Genomic DNA, 21285 nt, shown 5'->3' with positions numbered 1-21285 from the left:
GTACTTGTAATAAAAATTTATTTTTATAATGCGGGATACAAAAAACATGTCACCAGACGATGTGTTGAGGATACGCATTCATCAGTACTGGAAGACCATAGTAGTTACACTCAGGGTGGTGATTGATATAGTATCAGTTGTGGCTTGACAGGCCATTTCAGGAGCAAAGGTGCCAGGTGCCTCCAGCACTGTGCTCAGGTAAAGTCTTATGCTGGTGTGTCTGTCTGGTTTAGAGGCCTTTCTCCTCAGTCGCTTAGCCTCAGAATGCTAGGTGAGTGTCTCTTTTCACACCATCTGCCTCCAAGCCACCCGATTGCTCTGAGGCTACAGCTGTTTAGGTTGACATTCAAGACTATCAGATCTTGCGGATGTCTTTATAACACAGTTGAGGTCTGCCTGTGGAACTTTTTTCCCCCACATCATCACATCACAGTGAGTTCAGTACAAAAGAAATGGTATGCTCTGTCCAGTATCATACCAGTACAACATGTTGATGTTTTAAAAATTAGAAATGAAGTTGCAACAATGCAGACTCAGGAGAGACACTATCCTTTATTTTTCTTTTTTTTTTCTTCAGAATTTGGAAGACATCTGCTATGATGTGAAATATGCTTTGCGCCTGTGCTCGGAACGCAAACATAAACAGGCGTGTGTACACGTCTACTCCCTGATGGGTCTGTATGAAGAGGCTGTCGACATGGCGCTGGAGGTATGTGCTCTGGGATTTTGTGTGTCTGTGTGTGTGTGTGTTTGGGTTGGTAGTGTGTTCTGGAATTTTCTTTCTTTGTGTGTTTTGGGGCAGGGATATTTTTAGGACATTAATGATAGCCTATTGTATTGAATTGTATTACTTTTATCACAATTTTCTGTAATGATTCTGTGATGGTCTGTTGTATTGAATTGTATTACTTTTATCACAACAGATTTCTCTCTACAGGGAGAGTGCACTGCCACAATGCAGCACCATCCGTTTTTTTCTCTCTTCTTTCTGACTGCAAGTGTGTTCTTCTACCTGTGTTAATTAAATTAGTGCATGCTGGACATGGGACCTCCTTTTATTCTCTTATCCAAATGACTAATTCTTTTTCACATACTTGTGTGTCAGGTGGCAGTGTATAATTTGTGAAGATTCTCTGTCATCTCTGTGTGAAGATTCTCTGTCATGTCTCTGTGCGACAGGTGGCAGTGTGTAATTTGTGAAGTTTCTCTGTCATGTTTGTGTGCGTCAGGTGGCAGTGTGTATTTTGCGAAGATTCTCTGTCATGTCTGTATGCGTCAGGTGGCAGTGTGTAATTTGCGAAGATACTCTGTCATGTGTCTGTGTGTCAGGTGGCAGTGTGTATTTTGTGAAGATTCTCTGTCATGTCTCTGTGAAGATTCTCTGTCATGTCTCTGTGCGTCAGGTGGAAGTGTGTATTTTCTGAAGATTCTCTGTCATGTCATTGTGAGTCATGTGGCAGTGTGTATTTTCTGAAGATTCTCTGTCATGTCTCTATGCATCAGGTGGCAGTTTGTAATTTGTGAAGATTCTCTGTCATGTGTCAGGTGGCAATGTGTATTTTGTGAAGATTCTCTGTCATGTCATTGTGAGTCATGTGGCAGTGTGTATTTTATGAAGATTCTCTGTCATGTTTCTGTGCGTCAGGTGGCAGTATTTTGTGAAGATTCTCTGTCATGTCTATTTGCGTTATGTGGCAGTATGTAATTTGTGAAGATTCTCTGTCATGTCTGTATGTGTCAGGTGGCAGTGTGAAGATTCTCTGTCATGTCTCTGTGTGTTAGGTTGCAGTGTGTATTTTGTGAAGATTCTGTGTTATGACTATATGTGTCATGTGGCATTGTGTAATTTGTGAAGATTCTCTGTCATGTCTATATGCGTCATGTGGCATTGTGTAATTTGTGAAGATTCTCTGTCATGTCTATATGTGTCATGTGGCATTGTGTAATTTGTGAAGATTCTCTGTCATGTCTATATGTGTCATGTGGCATTGTGTAATTTGTGAAGATTCTCTGTCATGTCTGTATGCGTCATGTGGCACTGTATAATTTGTGAAGATTCTCTGTCATGTTTGTGTGTATCAGGTGACAGTGTGTAATTTGTGAAGATTCTCTGTCATGTGTCTGTGTGTCAGGTGACACTGTATGATTTGTGAAGATTCTTTGTTATGTATCTGTGCGTTAGGTGGCAGTGTGTAATTTGTGAGGATTCTCTGTCATGTCTCTGTGTGTCAGGTAGCAGTGTGTAATTTGTGAGGATTCTCTGTCAAGTCTCTGTGTGTCAGGTAGCAGTGTGTAATTTGTGAGGATTCTCTGCCATGTCTCTGTGTCATGTGGCAGTGTGTAATTTGTGAGGATTCTCTGTCATGTCTCTGTGTCATGTGGCAGTGTGTAATTTGTGAGGATTCTCTGCCATGTCTCTGTGTCATGTGGCAGTGTGTAATTTGTGAGGATTCTCTGTCATGTTTCTGTGGGTCATGAGGCAGTGTGTAATTTGTGACAGTTCTCTGTCATGTCTTTGTGCATCAGGTGGCAGTATGTAATTTGTGAAGATCCTCTGTCAGGTCTCAGTGAAGTGAAGATTCTCTGTCAGGTCTCAGTGAAGTGAAGATCCTCTGTCAGCACGGCTGTGCCGCTTAACTTCCAGCAGAGCTATTTAGTTTCAGAGTTCAGTGAGCGGTCAGGAGCACGGCTGCTGACCTAGATTCCTCTGGGATGGGAGGGGGGGGGGAGGGGAGCGCGCGCCGCGCTCTTTGTGCCTATGTTTCCAGCAGAGAAAGGTGTATTGTTTAAGTGATTTTCATTTAATCATATTCGTGCACACCGGTTTTTGTTTGCTGTCATTTTTGTGTACATGATTCCAGTGAATGTGAACTTTAAGTGTGTTGTGTGATTTACCAGACACTGTCCGAGTGTTTGTGTTACATCCAGTTATTTGACCTAAGTGTGTGTGTGTGAGTGCCGACAAAAATGGAATCTGGTGCGGTAGTGGCAGCATTGCTGACTGGGCAACACACCTTCAGTGAACACTTGAGATGTTTGGATAATATGTGTCGTGTGTGTGGTGAGCGGGTTCTCAGAAGAGATAAAGATAAGGGGTTGAATGCAAGACTTTGTGCCAAGTATTCTTCTGAACTGTTTCGTTTTTTCGGTCTAGATGTTTCGAATGATGAAGAGGGCAAACATCCCACATGCATTTGTATCAAGTGCTACAAAAAAATGAACAAGGGGGGGAGGCAACACACGCAGTCGTCAATTCACTCAAAAGAAAGTATTAGGGATGCAGTCACAAGATGACAAACTACGTGTCATCATGCAAGAGCACATGACTATTGTCTCCCCCCATGCTTCAGCAAGTCGTACCCCAAGCAGGAGAATCACGGCACAAATCAAAAAGTAAAGAATAAAGAAATTTTCAGCCCTGTTCTTTTCTCCACCCTGAATCCCTCCCTCCCGCACACACACATTGTATGGAAAAAACAAGAAAAGAAAAAAAATGTTTGAGTTTAGTCAGTGTCACACTTCAACTGAGTGGATTACCAACTACAAACAAGGAGTTCATACGGATTTATAAGTTCAGGTAGGAATGGATTTTATTATTTAGAACTTACAAATGCATGTCAGTACGTTACATTGTGATCGTTTACTAAAAGCATGGTATCGTCAAGGTGTATCTTTTAGACTGACCAAATGCATGTCGCAAGCAAAGGCACACATACTGACACGCAAAACATCTAGTCGGCGAAAATCTCTCCCCCCCTCTCTGTGTGCGTCTCTCTCTCTCTCTCTCTCTCTGCGTCTGTCTCTCTCCCTCTCTCTCTGTGCCTCTCCCCTTTCTCTCTCCGTACACGTTCCTCTGTTTCTCAGTATGTCTGTCCCTGCATATATATGTCTGCCTGTCCGTCTCTCTTCCCGTGATGTTGAGAGAAGTGTGAAACTTAAGTGGCTGGCAGCAGTTCTCAGTGGAGCTGATCGTTAAATACTGATACTAATTCCGGGGCGGTCTGCCACCTCTAGGTAACGTATCGGCTATATTTTCCTTCCAGTTGTATCGTGGAGACATGCATGTATATCATGATACAAGTTTTATCTCCAAGTAAAACGATGTACACACACAACACGGAGTTGAAATTGAACTACGTTCCGTGTGTGTTCCTCAGTTCGAACAGAATGTTCGTGTGCTCGCTAAGTTTTGGACCGCTTGTACACTGCCTGTAGGAAATTAAACCTGCTCATGTTTGGTATCGTTAAATTTGTCAGAAAATCACACATCCATTCACACCCATAGCGCCCTTCTTGTTGCATTCTGACATAGAGTATTATTTTTTAAAAGCACATAACCCTGTTTCTGACAGTTTATCAGCAGCAGCGAAGCTGTTCACAGCTGTACACACTGCCCGTGTAACATGCGCTCCGCAAAGAATAGCGCGAAGTTAGTGGTGCGCCAGAGCGCTGCCCCATATACTGCCTGCCTGTCTGTCCAGGCTATCACCTTTCCAACGTTTCGCGCTCGCTCGCTGTTCATCCCTCTCCCCTCCGCTTCGCGCCAAAACTAAAAGGGCTGCCTTGTGCCGCCGTGTCAGGTCTCAGTGAAGTGAAGATTCTCTGTGTGAATCAGGTGGATGTGGAGCTGGCCAAACAGCAGGCCAACAAACCAGAAGAGGAGGATCAGGAGTTACGCAAAAAACTGTGGCTGCGCATCGGTATGATCTCTTTTCTCCCTTTGTTTGTAGTTTTTTCTAGATTTTTTTTTATGTTGTTGTTAATGTCATTCTGTTCAGGGCAGCAGTGTTTGTAAGATCACACACAGTAATAATTTTTTAAAAAAAAGAATGGTATACAAATAGCAATTCAAATAAGAACCATTGATGGTTCAATTTTATTACCAGAACTAAAGTTGATTTATTCTGTGATATTCTTCATAAAGGAACACTGGCTCACAAGATTGGTTTTTGAATTTCATTACCATGATTAAAAGTGGAATCATTATTTGATATTTCTTCTTCTTTTTTTTTTAAAGCAAAAGAAACACTAGCACAATGCAGTACTGGACAGTATTAACTTAAGTGAGTATTCATTGATGCTGGATTGTGTTGCTCTGTTAACCCATGTTTAATGATTTTCCTGTATTTGATTCTGTGCAGTTTGAGGAACCCAGGTTTCAGAGGGTCATAAAGTGTATACAATATAATGTTGATGATGCTGATATCTATATAATGATGATAATGTTTATAAACTGTTAATAAACCTTAAAAGAATAAAACCTCTCAAAGCGCTTTGCAATAACATGCCAGTCAGGCACAAACACACACATTTTTATTTTATTTCTAATTATTTTCAAGCAATTGTTCTTTGATGTCAGGAACACAGGCACGGTGTGATGTAAGGGACACTTATGGAGGTGTGTGTGTGTGTATGTGTGTGTGTGTGCATGGTGTTTCAGCGCGCCATGTGGTGCAGAACCAGGAGGACATTCGGCACGCTATGGAGTTCCTGCATGAGTGTGACATGCTGAAGATAGAGGACATCCTGCCCTTCTTCCCCGACTTCGTCACCATCGACCACTTCAAGGTACAACTCTCAAACACTCACAGACAGTTTACGTACTTGCTTGATTGCTTACTTACTCACTCACTTACTTACTTACTCACTTACTGACTGACTTACTGACTCACACACTCACTCACTCACTCACTTACTTACTTACTGACTGACTGACTGACTGACTGACTGACTGACTGACTGACTCACTTACTGACTGACTGACTTACTGACTGACTGACTGACTGACTGACTTACTTACTTACTTACTTACTTACTTACTTACTGGCTCACTTACTGACTTACTCATTTACTGACTTACTCACTCACTTACTCACTCACTTACTTACTGACTTACTCACTCACTTACTTCACAGATATCGTTACAAAGCAACATGTCATTCTGAACAATTGTGCCCACTGTGGAAAGAATCAAGAGAGGATGAAGTTCACTTTGTTTTAAAATGCCCTGTGTTGACTGACTTACGAATCCAATTTATTCCCCCCAAATATTATATAAATCCATGCTTGTTTCGGTTATGTTTAGTAATGGCATCTAACGATGAAAACACCATACGTAGTTTTGCTATGTATCTTTATAAAGCACTGCAATTAAGAGAGACACTCATTTCTTAGATTCACTGATGCTTGTTGTGAATGACGTTGTATTGTTTATATTACCAATTGCAATGACATATGTAAAACTGTTATTACCCCCTATTCATATGGGGCTATGGCCTTAATTGAATAAACCATATTGAATCTTGAATCTTGAATCACTCACTCACTGACTTACTCACTTACTTATTGACTTACTGACTTACTTACTGACTCACTCACTTACTGACTTACTCACTCGCTTACTTGCTTACTTACTGACTGACTCACTCACTGACTTACTCCTCACTCACTTACTTACTGACTCACTCACTTACTGACTCACTCACTTACTTACTGACTCACTCACTCACTTACTTACTGACTCACTTACTTACTGACTTACTGACTTCTCACTCACTCACTGACTCACTCACTTACTGACTCACTCACTCACTCACTCACTTACTGACAGACTTACTGACTTACCCACTCACTTACTGACTTACTCACTCACTTACTTACTGACTTACTCACTCACTCTCTTACTTCATTGCTTCTTGCTTACATGCTTACTTACAGCTAATATGGCATGTAGGGTATATGGGGCAGCAACGAAGAACCACCACGGTTGTCTGTTACGGGTCAGTCCCTGAATGGTACCCCAGGTGTGTTTCAGGGTCTTTAGTTCTCCTTTTTACTGTTCTGTGCCAGATGTTCTTCAAGACAGGGAGTTTTGGTGAAAAAAAAGATGAAAGAACATCAGTACTAGAACAAGCTGCCCACAAACTGAAATGAAAGTACAAGTTGTTTTTTTTCAAAATGATCGTTGCTTGCCGTAAACTATTTTGATATTTCATTTACTTTGGCCTTCTGTCTCTTACATTTTCTTTTTGGAACTAATCGTCGTTGTGTGTCCCATTTATCATGATGTCTGTGCATTCTGTGTTCAAACAGAGAAATCTGCTGTCTCTAAAAGTGATATATAAAAAAAGGATTTTAATAAATATAACTTTTTTCCTATGGTGATATGTTTGACACTGTATTGGTGTACACTGACTACTTCTTCTTCTGCTATCCTGGAGACTCATGACTGTAAGGGCACCACTGATGAATCAGCAACTAGCTCTCTGTTTTTCCCTGTTAGTCATCTCTCTCAAGGTATCGCTTAGTCTCAGGCCTGTCCATTCTAACACTGTATTGGTGTGGTTTGACACTGTCTGTATTAGTGTGGTTTGACACTGTATTGGTGTGGTGTGGTTTGACACTGTATTGGTGTGGTTTGACAATGTGGTTTGACACTGTATTGGTGTGGTTTGACAGTGTGGTTTGACACTGTATTGGTGTGGTTTGACAGTGTGGTTTGACACTGTAATGGTGTGGTTTGACACTGTATTGGTGTGGTTTGTGGTTTGACACTGTATTGGTGTGGTTTGACAGTGTGGTTTGACACTGTATTGGTGTGGTTTGACACTGTATTGGTGTGGTTTGACAGTGTGGTTTGACACTGTAATGGTGTGGTTTGACACTGTATTGGTGTGGTGTGGTTTGACACTGTATTGGTGTGGTTTGACAATGTGGTTTGACATTGTATTGGTGTGGTTTGACAGTGTGGTTTGACACTGTAATGGTGTGGTTTGACACTGTAATGGTGTGGTTTGACACTGTATTGGTGTGGTGTGGTTTGACACTGTATTGGTGTGGTTTGACAATGTGGTTTGACACTGTATTGGTGTGGTTTGACAGTGTGGTTTGACACTGTAATGGTGTGGTTTGACACTGTATTGGTGTGGTTTGACAGTGTGGTCTGACACTGTATTGGTGTGGTGTGGTTTGACACTGTATTGGTGTGGTTTGACAGTGTGGTTTGACACTGTAATGGTGTGGTTTGACACTGTATTGGTGTGGTGTGGTTTGACACTGTATTGGTGTGGTTTGACAATGTGGTTTGACACTGTATTGGTGTGGTTTGACAGTGTGGTTTGACACTGTAATGGTGTGGTTTGACACTGTATTGGTGTGGTTTGGTGTGGTTTGACACTGTAATGGTGTGGTTTGACACTGTATTGGTGTGGTTTGACACTGTATTGGTGTGGTTTGACACTGTATTGGTGTGGTGTGGTTTGACACTGTCTGTATTAGTGTGGTTTGACACTGTATTGGTGTGGTGTGGTTTGACACTGTATTGGTGTGGTTTGACAGTGTGGTTTGACACTGTAATGGTGTGGTTTGACACTGTATTGGTGTGGTTTGTGGTTTGACACTGTATTGGTGTGGTTTGACACTGTAATGGTGTGGTTTGACACTGTATTGGTGTGGTTTGACAATGTGGTTTGACACTGTATTGGTGTGGTTTGTGGTTTGACACTGTATTGGTGTGGTTTGACAGTGTGGTTTGACACTGTAATGGTGTGGTTTGACACTGTATTGGTGTGGTTTGACACTGTATTGGTGTGGTTTGGTGTGGTTTGACACTGTATTGGTGTGGTTTGACACTGTAATGGTGTGGTTTGACAGTATGGTTTGACATTGCAATGGTGTGGTTTGACATTGTAATGGAATGGTGTGGTTTGACACAATATTGGTGTGGTTTGACACGGTATTGGTGTGGTTTGACACTGTAATGGTGTGGTTTGACACTGTATTGGTGTGGTTTGACAGTATGGTTTGACACTGTAATGGTGTGGTTTGACACAATATTGGTGTGGTTTGACACGGTATTGGTGTGGTTTGACACAGTAATGGTGTGGTTTGACACAATATTGGTGTGGTTTGACACGGTATTGGTGTGGTTTGAACTGTAGTGGTGTGGTTTGACATGATATTGATGTGGTTTGACACTGTAATGGTGTGGTTTGACACTGTATTGGTGTGGTTTAACACTGTATTGGTGTGGTTTGACAGTGTGGTTTGACACTGTTTGACACTGTAATGGTGTGGTTTGACAGTGTGGTTTGACACTGTAACGGTGTGGTTTGACACTGTAATGGTGTGGTTTAACACTGTATTTGTGTGGTTTGACAGTGTGGTTTGACACTGTATTGGTGTGGTTTGACACTTTGGTTTGACACTGTATTGGTGTGGTTTGACAGTGTGGTTTGACACTGTTTGACACTGTAATGGTGTGGTTTGACAGTGTGGTTTGACACTGTAACGGTGTGGTTTGACACTGTAATGGTGTGGTTTAACACTGTATTTGTGTGGTTTGACAGTGTGGTTTGACACTGTAATGGTGTGGTTTGACACTTTGGTTTGACACTGTATTGGTGTGGTTTGACAGTGTGGTTTGACACTGTAATGGTGTGGTTTGACACTTTGGTTTGACACTGTATTGGTGTGGTTTGACAGTGTGGTTTGACACTGTAATGGTGTGGTTTGAACACTGTAATGGAGTGGTTTGACACTGTAATGATGTGGTTTGAACACTGTCTTGGTGTGGTTTGAACACTGTATTGGTGCGGTTTGAACACTGTATTGGTGTGGTTTGACACTGTAATGGCATGGTTTGACACTGTAATGGTGTGGTTTGAACACTGTATTGGTGTGGTTTGACACTGTAATGGTGTGGTTTGAACACTGTATTGGAACACTGTACTGGTGTGGTTTGACACTGTAATGGTGTGATTTGAACACTGTATTGGTGTGGTGTGACACTGTATTGGTGTGGTTTGACACTGTGTACTTGTGGTGTTTCAGGATGCCATCATCTCATCGCTGCAGGAGTACAACCAGCACATTGACTCCCTGAAGGAGGAGATGGAGGAGGCCACACAGAGCGCTGAAGAAATCAGACGGGAGATACAGAGTTTCCGCAACAAGTGAGGACCATGTGTCTGTCTTGCCACCTCCTGTGTGTGTGTGTGTGTGTGTGTGTGTGTGTGTGTGTGTGAGAGAGAACTCAGAACTCAAAGTTCTGAGTTCTGTGTGTGTGCGTGTGTGTGTGTGTGTGTGTGTGGTGGTTAAAGAGCACTGCATTAGTTCTGTTCTCTCGTTCCCGTTCCTGATTTTTCCTGTGTACACTATGAGAAAATAATTTGCACATGCAGGCTCACATAGACGCATACTCAGACACACAGATGCAGATGCAGGCACACTCACACTCACACTCATGCACACTCACACACTTACACATGCATGCACACCACATGCGCATGCACATGTGCGCACACACAGAGTCTGTTTAGAAAACCATTTCTTTTATCTCTCTGCCACCATCATGACCATGTGAAAAAAAAATTGAGAGGGGTTAAGAATTTGAGACTTTAAATACAATTGGACCACCACAAAAAACCCCCAGAAAACAACACAACCCGCCCCCGCACACCCTCACACCAAGCAAAAAAAAAAGTGGACTGAACCAGTAGAACGAGAGAAAGAAAGGAAATGCTGAATCAAAGAAGTAACCATGGCATGGGAGGTAAATCCTGCTCATGAGCTGAAAAAGTAATCAGCAGGATGTTTTCTTTTTCATGTATCTCTCTCTGATCTCCCCATCCCCATCTGTCCTTATTTCTCTGTCTGTTTCCCCATCCCCATCAGTCCTTATTTCTCTCTCTGTTTCCCCATCCCCATCTGTCCTTATTTCTCTGTCTGTTTCCCCATCCCCATCTGTCCTTATTTCTCTGTTTCCCCATCCCCATCTGTCCTTATTTCTCTGTTTCCCCATCCCCATCTGTCCTTATTTCTCTGTCTGTTTCCCCATCCCCATCAGTCCTTATTTCTCTGTCTGTTTCCCCATCCCCATCTGTCCTTATTTCTCTGTCTGTTTCCCCATCCCCATCTGTCCTTATTTCTTTGTTTCCCCATCCCCATCTGTCCTTATTTCTCTGTCTGTTTCCCCATCCCCATCTGTCCTTATTTCTCTGTCTGTTTCCCCATTCCCATCTGTCCTTATTTCTTTGTTTCCCCATTCCCATCTGTCCTTATTTCTCTGTCTGTTTCCCCATCCCCATCTGTCCTTATTTCTCTGTCTGTTTCCCCATCCCCATCTGTCCTTATTTCTTTGTTTCCCCATCCCCATCTGTCCTTATTTTTCTGTCTGTTTCCCCATCCCCATCTGTCCTTATTTCTCTGTCTGTTTCCCCATCCCCATCTGTCCTTATTTCTTTGTTTCCCCATCCCCATCTGTCCTTATTTCTCTGTCTGTTTCCCCATCCCCATCTGTCCTTATTTCTCTGTCTGTTTCCCCATCCCCATCTGTCCTTATTTCTCTGTCTGTTTCCCCATCCCCATCTGTCCTTATTTCTCTGTCTGTTTCCCCATCCCCAACTTTCCTCTCTTTTTCTCTGTCTGTTTCCCCATCCCCAGCTTTCCTCTCTTTTTCTCTGTCTGTTTCCCCATCCTCTGTCTGTTTCCCCATCCCCAACTTTCCTCTCTTTTTCTCTGTCTGTTTCCCCATCCCCAACTTTCCTCTCTTTTTCTCTGTCTGTTTCCCCATCCCCAACTTCCCCATCCCCAACTTTCCTCTCTTTTTCTCTGTCTGTTTCCCCATCCCCAACTTCCCCATCCCCAACTTTCCTCTCTTTTTCTCTGTCTGTTTCCCCATCCCCAACTTCCCCATCCCCAACTTTCCTCTCTTTTTCTCTGTCTGTTTCCCCATCCTCTGTCTGTTTCCCCATCCCCAGCTTTCCTCTCTTTTTCTCTGTCTGTTTCCCCATCCCCGACTTTTCTCTCTGTCTTCCTTCCCACAATTTTTATCTGTCTTTCAGTAAAACAATGTTTTTTTTTGATTGACAAACATTTTGATAATGTTAACCAGTTAAATTGGTGGTATTTAACTTGTATATACAGGCAGTGCATATTAAACACAGATACTAGATACTGTCAGCCATGTAAACTAGTGTTGTTCATAATGTACATATGTGAAATGTATATGATTTCAGATACACACTGGTGAAGGCAGAGGACAAGTGTTCAGTGTGTAACTACCCCTTGATGACACGCCCCCCTTTCTACCTGTTTCCCTGCACTCACAAGTTCCACATGGACTGTCTGATTGCTGAGGTAGGTGGCCGGTCACCTGTGTTGTATTGTTTTGCATAGATACCTCATCACAGTTGATCACATTTGATCTTGCACCTCATTTCTCAGAACTGAGAATGTGTGAATCGGGGTATGCGTAAACAGAGTGGATCCGAAGCCGATCGTAGAGAGCGAGATGGAGTGTACAGGTGAAGGCAGCCACAGAGATAGGATGCAACTCCCACGTTCACTCGTATGTACACGAGTGGGCTTTTACGTGTTTGACTGTTTTTTCCCCACCATGTAGGCAGCCATACTCTGCTTTCGGGGGTTTGCATGCAGGGTTTGTTCTTGTCTCCATAACCCACCAAATGCTGACATGGATTGCAGGATCTTTAACGTGTGTATTTGATCTTCTGCTTGTGTATACATAGGAAGAGGGTTCAGGCACTAGCAGGTCTGCACATATATTGACCTGGGAGATCGGAAAAATCTCCATCCTTTACCAACCAGACGCTGTCATTGAGATTCGAACCCGGGACCCTCAGATTGAAAGTCCAACATTTTAACCACTTGGCTATTGTGCCCATCGAGTGCATTATGAATTCCCATTATGATAATAATTATTGTGATTAGAGAGGAAAGTGAGAAGGTTGTGCTGCGGTTAGTAGCAACACAGTGCTTTTGCAGGCTCATTTAAAAAAATTTTTTATTCGGATTGATTATTTATTATTATTATTATCATTATGATTATTCAGGTTCTGCCCAGCCTGCAGACGTCAAAGAAGACACAGGTGGAGGGTCTGCAGCGGAAGCTGGCAGAGACAGATGGAAGTCCTTCCGCCCGACCAGGCAGGGGGCCGGCTGGCACTGCACGCATGGAGGTTCAGGTCTGTTGTTCTCACACCTTGCCTCTGGCCAGTGTCTTTCTCCGTGGAATGTGTAGCCCTCCCTGTATAGTCCTACTGGTGTTGTCCTCCCTGTATAGTCCTACTGGTGTTGTCCTCCCTGTGTAGTCCTGCCGGTGTAGTCCTCCCTGTATAGTCCTGCCGGTGTAGTCCTCCCTGTATAGTCCTACTGGTGTAGTCCTCCCTGTGTAGTCCTGCCGGTGTAGTCCTCCCTGTATAGTCCTACTGGTGTAGTCCTCCCTGTATAGTCCTACTGGTGTAGCCCTCCCTGTATAGTCCTACTGGTGTTGTCCTCCCTGTATAGTCCTACTGGTGTTGTCCTCCCTGTGTAGTCCTGCCGGTGTAGTCCTCCCTGTATAGTCCTGCCGGTGTTGTCCTCCCTGTATAGTCCTACTGGTGTAGTCCTCCCTGTATAGTCCTACTGGTGTAGTCCTCCCTGTGTAGTCCAACTGGTGTTGTCCTCCCTGTATAGTCCTACCGGTGTAGTCCTCCCTGTATAGTCCTACTGGTGTTGTCCTCCCTGTATAGTCCTACTGGTGTAGTCCTCCCTGTGTTGTCTTGCTGGTGTAGTCCTCCCTGTATAGTCCTACCGGTGTAGTCCTCCCTGTATAGTCCTACCGGTGTAGTCTCCCTGTATAGTCCTACTGGTGTTGTCCTCCTTGTATAGTCCTACTGGTGTTGTCCTCCCTGTATAGTCCTGCCGGTGTAGCCCTCCCTGTGTAGTCTTGCCGGTGTAGTCCTCCCTGTGTAGTCCTACCGGTGTTGTCCTCCCTTTGTAGTCCTACCGGTGTTGTCCTCCATGTATAGTCCTACTGGTGTTGTCCTATGTAAAGTGTAGTCCTCCCTGTGTAGTCCTACCTGGGTAGTCCTTCGTGGTAGTCCTACCTGTGTAGTCCTACCTGGGTACTCCTTTATGGTAGTCCTACATGTGTAGTCCTGTGTAAAGTGCAGTCCTCCCTGTGTAGTCCTACCTGAGTAATCCTTCATGGTGGTCCTATCTGTGTAGTCTTATGTAAAGTGTAGTCCTCCCTGTGTAGTCCTATGTAAAGTGTAGTCCTCCATGTGTAGTCCTACCTGGGTAGCATTCGAGGTGTTCCTATCTGTGTAGTCCTATGTAAAGAGTAGTCCTCCCCGTGTAGTCCTACCTGTGAGGTCCTATGTAAAGTTTAGTCCTGTAAGGGTTGTCCTACCTGCATGTCCTGTGTAAAGTGTTGCCCTACCTGTGCAGTCCTGTGTAAAGTGTTGTCCTACCTGTGGTGCATTCCTTGAATTGGTCATACTTTCAGCTGTAACCATATCATACATTCTGCTTCCCATTTAACCCTTTTGCTGCCAGGAAAATAAGACCATTCACCCATTTCAGTCTGCCTGTCGCTCTGACCACAGCACCGAAACCACTCTCCTCCACAGTCTGAACAATCTACTGATAGCGACCAACTCAGGAAAAATTTCCCTTCTCACTCTTCTCGACTTGTCAGCCGCCTTTGACACGATAGACCATTCTGTCTTCTTTCTCGTCTTCATTTTACATTTGGTATCAATGGCACTGTTCTAAACTGGTTCGAATCTTATCTCACTGATCGATTCCAGTCTGTCATTGTTGATCATTTCCAATCTGAACCCGTTAAAATCGAACATGGAGTCCCACAGGGATCTGTTTTAGGCCCAGTGCTCTTCACACTATACACTGCTCCTCTCGCTGAAATTGTCAACTGCCATAATATCAGTCATCATTCTTATGCTTATGACACTCAACTCCAGAAGAGTGATACCCCTGAAAAATTGTTGTTGTTCTTGCAAGAAACATCCAACTGCTTCCTGGACATTCAAAACTGGATGACTCGAAATAAGTTACAATTGAACACGGACAAAACTGAAGCAATGGTCATAGGAATTAAACAAAAACTGTCTTCCATCACAATTGACACAATCAAACTTGGCAGTACATCCATCCCTCTTTCCACGTCAGTCAGGAACCTCGGTGTTGTCCTTGACAATACACTGTCCATGCAAAAATTTATCAGTCAGACATGTCAGTCCTGCTACTGTCAACTGTGGTGCATCAGTACCGTCCGGAAATATCTGTCCACTGATGCAACATCTTGACTTGTTGTTTCTCTCATTCTCTCTCACCTTGACTACTGTAACTCTCTATCGTCTGGTTTGCCTGCTTCATCCATTCAGTCCCTTCAGCGCATACAAAACTCTGCTGCCCAACTCGTCCTCAGGAAGAAAAGATCTGAGCACATCACTCCTCTTTTGCAACATCTCCACTGGCTCCCTGTCTCACACCGAATAAAGTACAAGATCAGCACTCTATTCACAAAACTGCCCCTTCCTATCTCTGCGGCTGCCTTCACCTCTACACTCCATCTCGCTCACTACGATTGGCTTTGGATCCACTCTGTTTACATATACCCAGATTCAAACACTCGACTGTTGGCCGCCGTTCTTTCTCTGTCTCTGGACCTTGCGATTGGAATGAACTTCCTCTTTCACTTCATCAAGTCTCCACACTCAGCTCTTTCAAGTCTGGCCTTAAAACCCACCTCTTCCCAAAATAGCCTCCCTTGCCTGCCCTTCCTTGGCTTTAGTTTCTACAGTTTTAGAGTTATGCATGCGTGTGAATGACTGGTGCAAATGCGCTTTGATTTGTCTCTGCACAAGATTCAGGGCTATATGAATACCATTATTATTATTTATTAGTAAGTGAAATCTATTTGCCAAGGTTTTTTCACAAAAAACGGCTATAAATCTTCAAAAAATTCTGTGCTCTTTGTTATTGGAGAAAGACCATAAAAGTATATATTTTCTGTAAGGTAAATGAATAAAGAACACAAAACGCATGATGTTTTCCCTTTTTATATATTTTTAGTGACATGCTGTTGTTTTGAAATCAGTGTTTTGTTTTTTGTCACATTTTCAACTTGTTCATTACTGACATTAGTCAGGTAATTTGCACTAAAATATCATATTTTCTGGACAAAAGGATATCTGCATACACAAAATCATATTAGAACAACCACAATAAAAAATAAAAATAAAAAGAGATAGATATACAATGCATTGTGACTTCTCCAAGTGATAATGTTGATGAGAGGCACGCCCCCTCAGTCTCCATCCCCCTCCTGTTCACCACTCTCACACGGTCACTTCATCCACTTCTCATCAGACCACGTTGGCTGAGTGCCAAGAAAATCGCTCACACTGTCCTGCTAATAATTCAGTCACTTTCTGTCGTCTGCTAAAGTTTGCACAGCCGGCATCACTCACTGATAGTCGTATCTTGGCCGCTCTCTTGATTGCTCCCTTTATTTTCTATCAAATCGTCCTATGACAATTTAATGTTCACCACTGTCTTCTTTGAGTTTATGCTTCAATTCTTTCTGAGCATCAGCAAAAGAAAGCAATCTTGGTTGATTTAGTTCGCTACGATCGCATGTCTTGAGCACGGCATCAGTCCGACATTTTGTTGAGCAAGCGAGGAGAGGAGCCAGGCAAACACTGGGACAGTAACCCAACCAAAAAGTTCAAATAAAGGACTGCCTCATGACGTAGATGGGGTTTCTAGCTATGAATAGAATCCAGTAAGATTCCCCCAGCATTTTTGTCAACGAACTGAACGCAAAGCAGGGAAAAGTCAGAATATTTCGATGACGAGTTATCTCATCATCGTGGCAGCGAAGCGTACATGCTTTCCATGACGAGTTATCTCGTCATATAGGCAGCCTAGGGGTTAAACATCATTATATTGTTCATATGTGTTATGTCAGTAGTCACGACCCTGTTACATGTTTTGCCTCAGTTTATGACCTCATTAAAATTGTTAAAAATTACAGCTTGTGTATTACAATTTTATTACTTTCATTTAACCTTCCATGTACTGTCCACGAGATATACTCGAAGTTTTAGCCTTAGCTGTCCATCATTACATTTACAGTGGACTTCAAATTGTTATTTAATTATTTGGAGTCTACAGAATTTGTGTTGTATTTATTTTTCTTAAAACATGGTAACAGGTGGGTCATAATTTCTCACAGAAAGCCACAAGGCCTGACTAGCGAGTTGGGTTATGCTGCTGGTCAGGCATCTGCCAAGCAGATGTAGTGTTGCGTGTATGGATTTGTCTGAATGCAGTGACACCTCCTTGAGAAACTGAAACTGAAACACCGTTCTGTTTTCTTTCTTTTTTTGTGTCCATGGTAGCATTGTGGAGAAAAATGTAATGGAAATGTTGTGTGTGTGGTTGCAGCACAAGTTGGATGACCTGGTGTCCTCAGAGTGTATCTACTGTGGTGACTTCATGATCAGGTCAGTGTTGGTTGCTAGGGATGGTGTGCAGGCCCGCTTTTATCAGATTTTCATCGGGGTTCCCTGGCTATTTTTAGCAAGAAACGCATGCGCATGCGCGCCTCAATTTTCTTTTTATCCAGGTCAGCTAAAGACTAAAATTTCGTCATGCAAATTGCTGTTCTTTTCGGTGACTATTTTTACAAGTTTACAAGATATATTTGGTTTTATAATTGCATCCATCATTTGCTTTAGTCTTCCATGTTTACTTTGAGCGTGTTTCTTGTTTTTTTGTGTATTTAAAAAAAAAAAATCTTCATTATCTTCCCATGATTTTGAATTGCTTCATCCTGTCAACATTTAAAATATGTCAGGAGTAAAGTGACTTTACAGTTACTTTTCTTGCACAAAATAGCAAATGCATAATGTTTACCTTTCTTCATGCCAGTTTGTTGACATTTGATGATGTTGATGGAAATACATGGTGAAATGTGTCGTGTTTTTACAGGTGTGTGGACAAACTCTTTGTGGAGGAAGAGAACTGGGAGAATGCCGTCGCTGAGTGGGAGTGAGGCTGTGTGCTGTCTTTGTCTGCTGCTGCATTCCAGTGTGTGTGTGTGTGTGTGTGTGTGTGTGATAGAGTGTGTTTACAGGCTTGTATTGATGTGTGCATTTGTATGTGTGTTTGTGCACATGTGTGCACATGTATGTGTATGTGTGCACATGTGTGTGTAAATGTGCGCACATGTATTTGTGGGTTCAGTATGACCTTGTCTTCACTTCAGCTTCTGTCCTGAACAAAACTGGATTGAGTCATCACTTCTGTGTGTGGGTGGGGTGGCCGGTCTAAAAACAACAAAAGTTAATAGATAAAGTTAAAGTCATCATGGGATGTGGGCTGTCTTGTTACAGTTCATCTGTCAGGTTGAACATGTAGATCTCATGATCATTGCCTGAGACTTCCACTTTTCAGTAGGTCAGGTACCAGTATGGAGAAACATGTAGGGGGGAAGAAGAGGGGGTAAAAGGAAATCATACCACTGCCAGTGATGAGAAGTATGTTAGAGCCAATAGTATTATGGTGTGAATCATCTATCTTTGAAATTTGTGCATATATTGAAGTTTGATTTTGTTTCACCTTGCAATAGGAAAGGGTTATTTTTGAACTGTGAGAGAGTGCTGATAAGATAGTTGGATGACAGCCAAAAGCTACTCTCCATAAGTTAGCTTTTATTTCTTGAGTGGACAGTTTTCAATTCTTCTCTCATGAGAGAACAGATTTCTCAGAATATAAACTCAACAGGACAGTCCTTTTCATCACATTTGACAACAGTATGGTGACAATAACTAAAATGTACATGTGGAGAACATAATTTGTCAAGCTATATTGGGAAGTGTTCTCACTCTAGGATCATCAACCTGAAAGGAACAACTTTTTTAACAATGACGTCAGTTATTTATTTTATTTTATGGCTTATTTTGTTTATGACTAATTATTGTCAATTATTCAAATGCTTTTCAGTGGCTTGGGAAGTATGTGAAGTGCATCTGTGTGATCTTGTGATTGTGGAAGATGAGTGCTCTGTTGAATCCATGCCATTTATGTCTGTGTATCTGTAACAATATTCTGCCTGAAACAGGTGTAATGATCACAGTTGATTGGTTTTCCTTTATGTTTGGTTTCCCTTTATCAGTATGTGTTAGCTTTTTGCAAAGTTAGCTTTTTTTCTGGTCAAGTTTTTTTTGCCCAGTTATTAGGTTTTCATATATGGAGGTTGTTTTTCCTTTTTTCTTTTTATTTCTAGATGGTATCATGTGTTTTGATTTTCTACTTTTATCTTAACATTTTTTGCCATTTGGGAATTCAAACTGACATTCATTTTCCTTTTCAACATCTGTCAATATGATTGGTTTATATGAAAACCAGGCATCTGCTCATTTTTTTCTCTTTCCTTTTTTGACAGCAGATGTTCGGTAGCATATATCAGTAAGTTCACACACTTTGACACATCCTTGAAACTGAAACATGATTCAAATGTTCACAAGAATGCAACCATCTCTGGAACAGAGTACAAAATGAATTCATTGATGGACTTGGTCGCTATTGTTCAGTCAGACATTTTCCTGTTCTCACCTTACACAATTTCGTGCTTTTCAAGCTTCCACAAACCTTGGTGATCAAAGTTTCTGTCCCTTCACAAAGCTTTTGCCAGACCAAGACATGACGTTGGAACCAGAAAATTCTGAAGAATAAAATGTGAATCACTGTAAGATTATGTAGTATTGAAGGAAAATTTTGTACTTAACCCTTTCAGTACTGCGAGATAGAGATTGTGCAGCCATGTCTGCCAGGGAGGTTTCAACTATAGATTTGAGGTGATTTGAAAACTTGAAGAATGACAGTTGGCATTGATCGTTCACATTATATATATATATATATCAGATCAGTTTAACACTTGTTGAGTAGTGAAACATAACTTTGTAGGTATGAGTATAAATACAAAAATTACAAAATAGTGATGAAAATGCAGGGACCGCACCCATACTTTATTGGTAGGTAAACTGTTGCCCAGAAGTTTATCAAAGTCTGTTTGTTTACACTCAGTTGAAGGTTCGCAAAACCACTTCGATGAATCAGGATTTGATGTTAGAGAACTGCTCGGGAGTTGATGTAAAAATATATATCCTGGTGAGTGAGCAGTGCTTGGCTTTGGGACAGAATGAGTCAATTCGGCAGTTTCTGTGTTTTACCTTGATGGGCTTTCTCCCCCTGTAATTCTAAGTTTGTTTTCGTGAAGGAAAAATTTATGTGTATGATTTTGTGTTTAGACTTGATGGCTGGAGCTTAAAGTATTTAGTGAAAGAAAATGTTGAGTGTATGTTCCTGTGTTCAGTCTTCTATTTTTCCTGTGACAATTTTTTGTTTGTTTGTTTGTTTTTTTTAAATGAAAAGCTTACAAGCATGTTTTCTGCTTTTAATCTGAGCTTTCAGTTTCATAGCACCCTGAAGTACCATTGTGAATTCTCATATGTAAGAGAGGGGAGAAGTGAGAGAAACTAAAATGAGTGTAAGTGTGTGTAGGATAGGGGGTAGTGGGTGTGTGTATGTTTATGTGTGTGAATCTCCCTCTCCTTCTTGAATACACATTGTGAAAATTTGACATTAAAACGTTTGAATATTCACAAAATGCCAGGTTTTATCATATTCTTTTTATTTTCTATGTAATTGCAATTATATGTGTGAATCCTTAGTTTGATTGTGCTTGTGTGCATGCTTGTGAATGTACGCATGTCTGTAAGAAAGGTACTTTTTTGTGTGTTTTTTAAGAGGGATGTCTCAAACTCCAGAGTTTGCATGTGTGTGTTTGTGTGTTTTAAGTTATTACAATTATGTCACATTTTATCTGTCCATCAACATTTATGCATACATTATGCATTATTTTGCTCCTCAACCGGGCTGTAATCAGTATGATTTGGTATTTGCTTTTGTGCTTGTATTCTTTTGTATGGTGCACAGTAACTTATTTCATGTTGAAAATGAGAATTAAAAGAAATGGTCAAGTCACATAATTTGTTTTCCATTTCATGTTTTTTTGGAAAGCACACATGATATCTTACCACATGACTGACTGAGCACAAGAAATGCTCACTCTTTGACAGATCTTGTTGATGTCTTTGATTAACTTCTTGACTGCCGCTGCTGACAAGTGAACTCATCAGTGAAGGGCTGTCACCTCACTGAGATCAGACAGAGCTTACAGGTTAGGATGTCAGTGAAGGGCTGTCACCTCACTGCGATCAGACAGAACTTACAGGTCAGGTTGTCAGTGAAGGGCCTTCACCTCACTGAGATCAGACAGAACTTACAGGTCAGGATGTCAGTGAAGGGCTGTCACCTGACTGAGATCAGACAGAGCTTACAGGTTAGGATGTCAGTGAAGGGCTGTCACCTCACTGTGATCAGACAGAACTTACAGGTCAGGTTGTCAGT

General features: G+C 41.9%; 1 protein-coding gene across 1 annotated transcript in view; it reads left to right on the top strand.

The window, feature by feature from the left end:
- Positions 1-20856, top strand: part of LOC143286860 (vacuolar protein sorting-associated protein 18 homolog) — a 60894-nt gene extending 40038 nt beyond the window's left edge. Inside the window, exons 23-30 of the mRNA XM_076594703.1 lie at positions 578-709; positions 4616-4700; positions 5441-5568; positions 9832-9953; positions 12018-12138; positions 12855-12986; positions 17257-17315; positions 17803-20856. Of these exons, the coding sequence (XP_076450818.1) occupies positions 578-709; positions 4616-4700; positions 5441-5568; positions 9832-9953; positions 12018-12138; positions 12855-12986; positions 17257-17315; positions 17803-17866 (843 nt within the window). The 3' untranslated portion in view covers positions 17867-20856. The remainder of the gene's footprint in view (positions 1-577; positions 710-4615; positions 4701-5440; positions 5569-9831; positions 9954-12017; positions 12139-12854; positions 12987-17256; positions 17316-17802) is intronic.
- Positions 20857-21285: the final 429 nt, after the last annotated feature.

This window comes from Babylonia areolata, chromosome 10, assembly GCF_041734735.1.
Source record: "Babylonia areolata isolate BAREFJ2019XMU chromosome 10, ASM4173473v1, whole genome shotgun sequence".
Lineage (NCBI taxonomy): Eukaryota > Metazoa > Mollusca > Gastropoda > Neogastropoda > Buccinidae > Babylonia > Babylonia areolata.
Note: the sequence above shows the minus strand (reverse complement) of the source record. Positions and strands in the feature narration are given on the sequence as shown.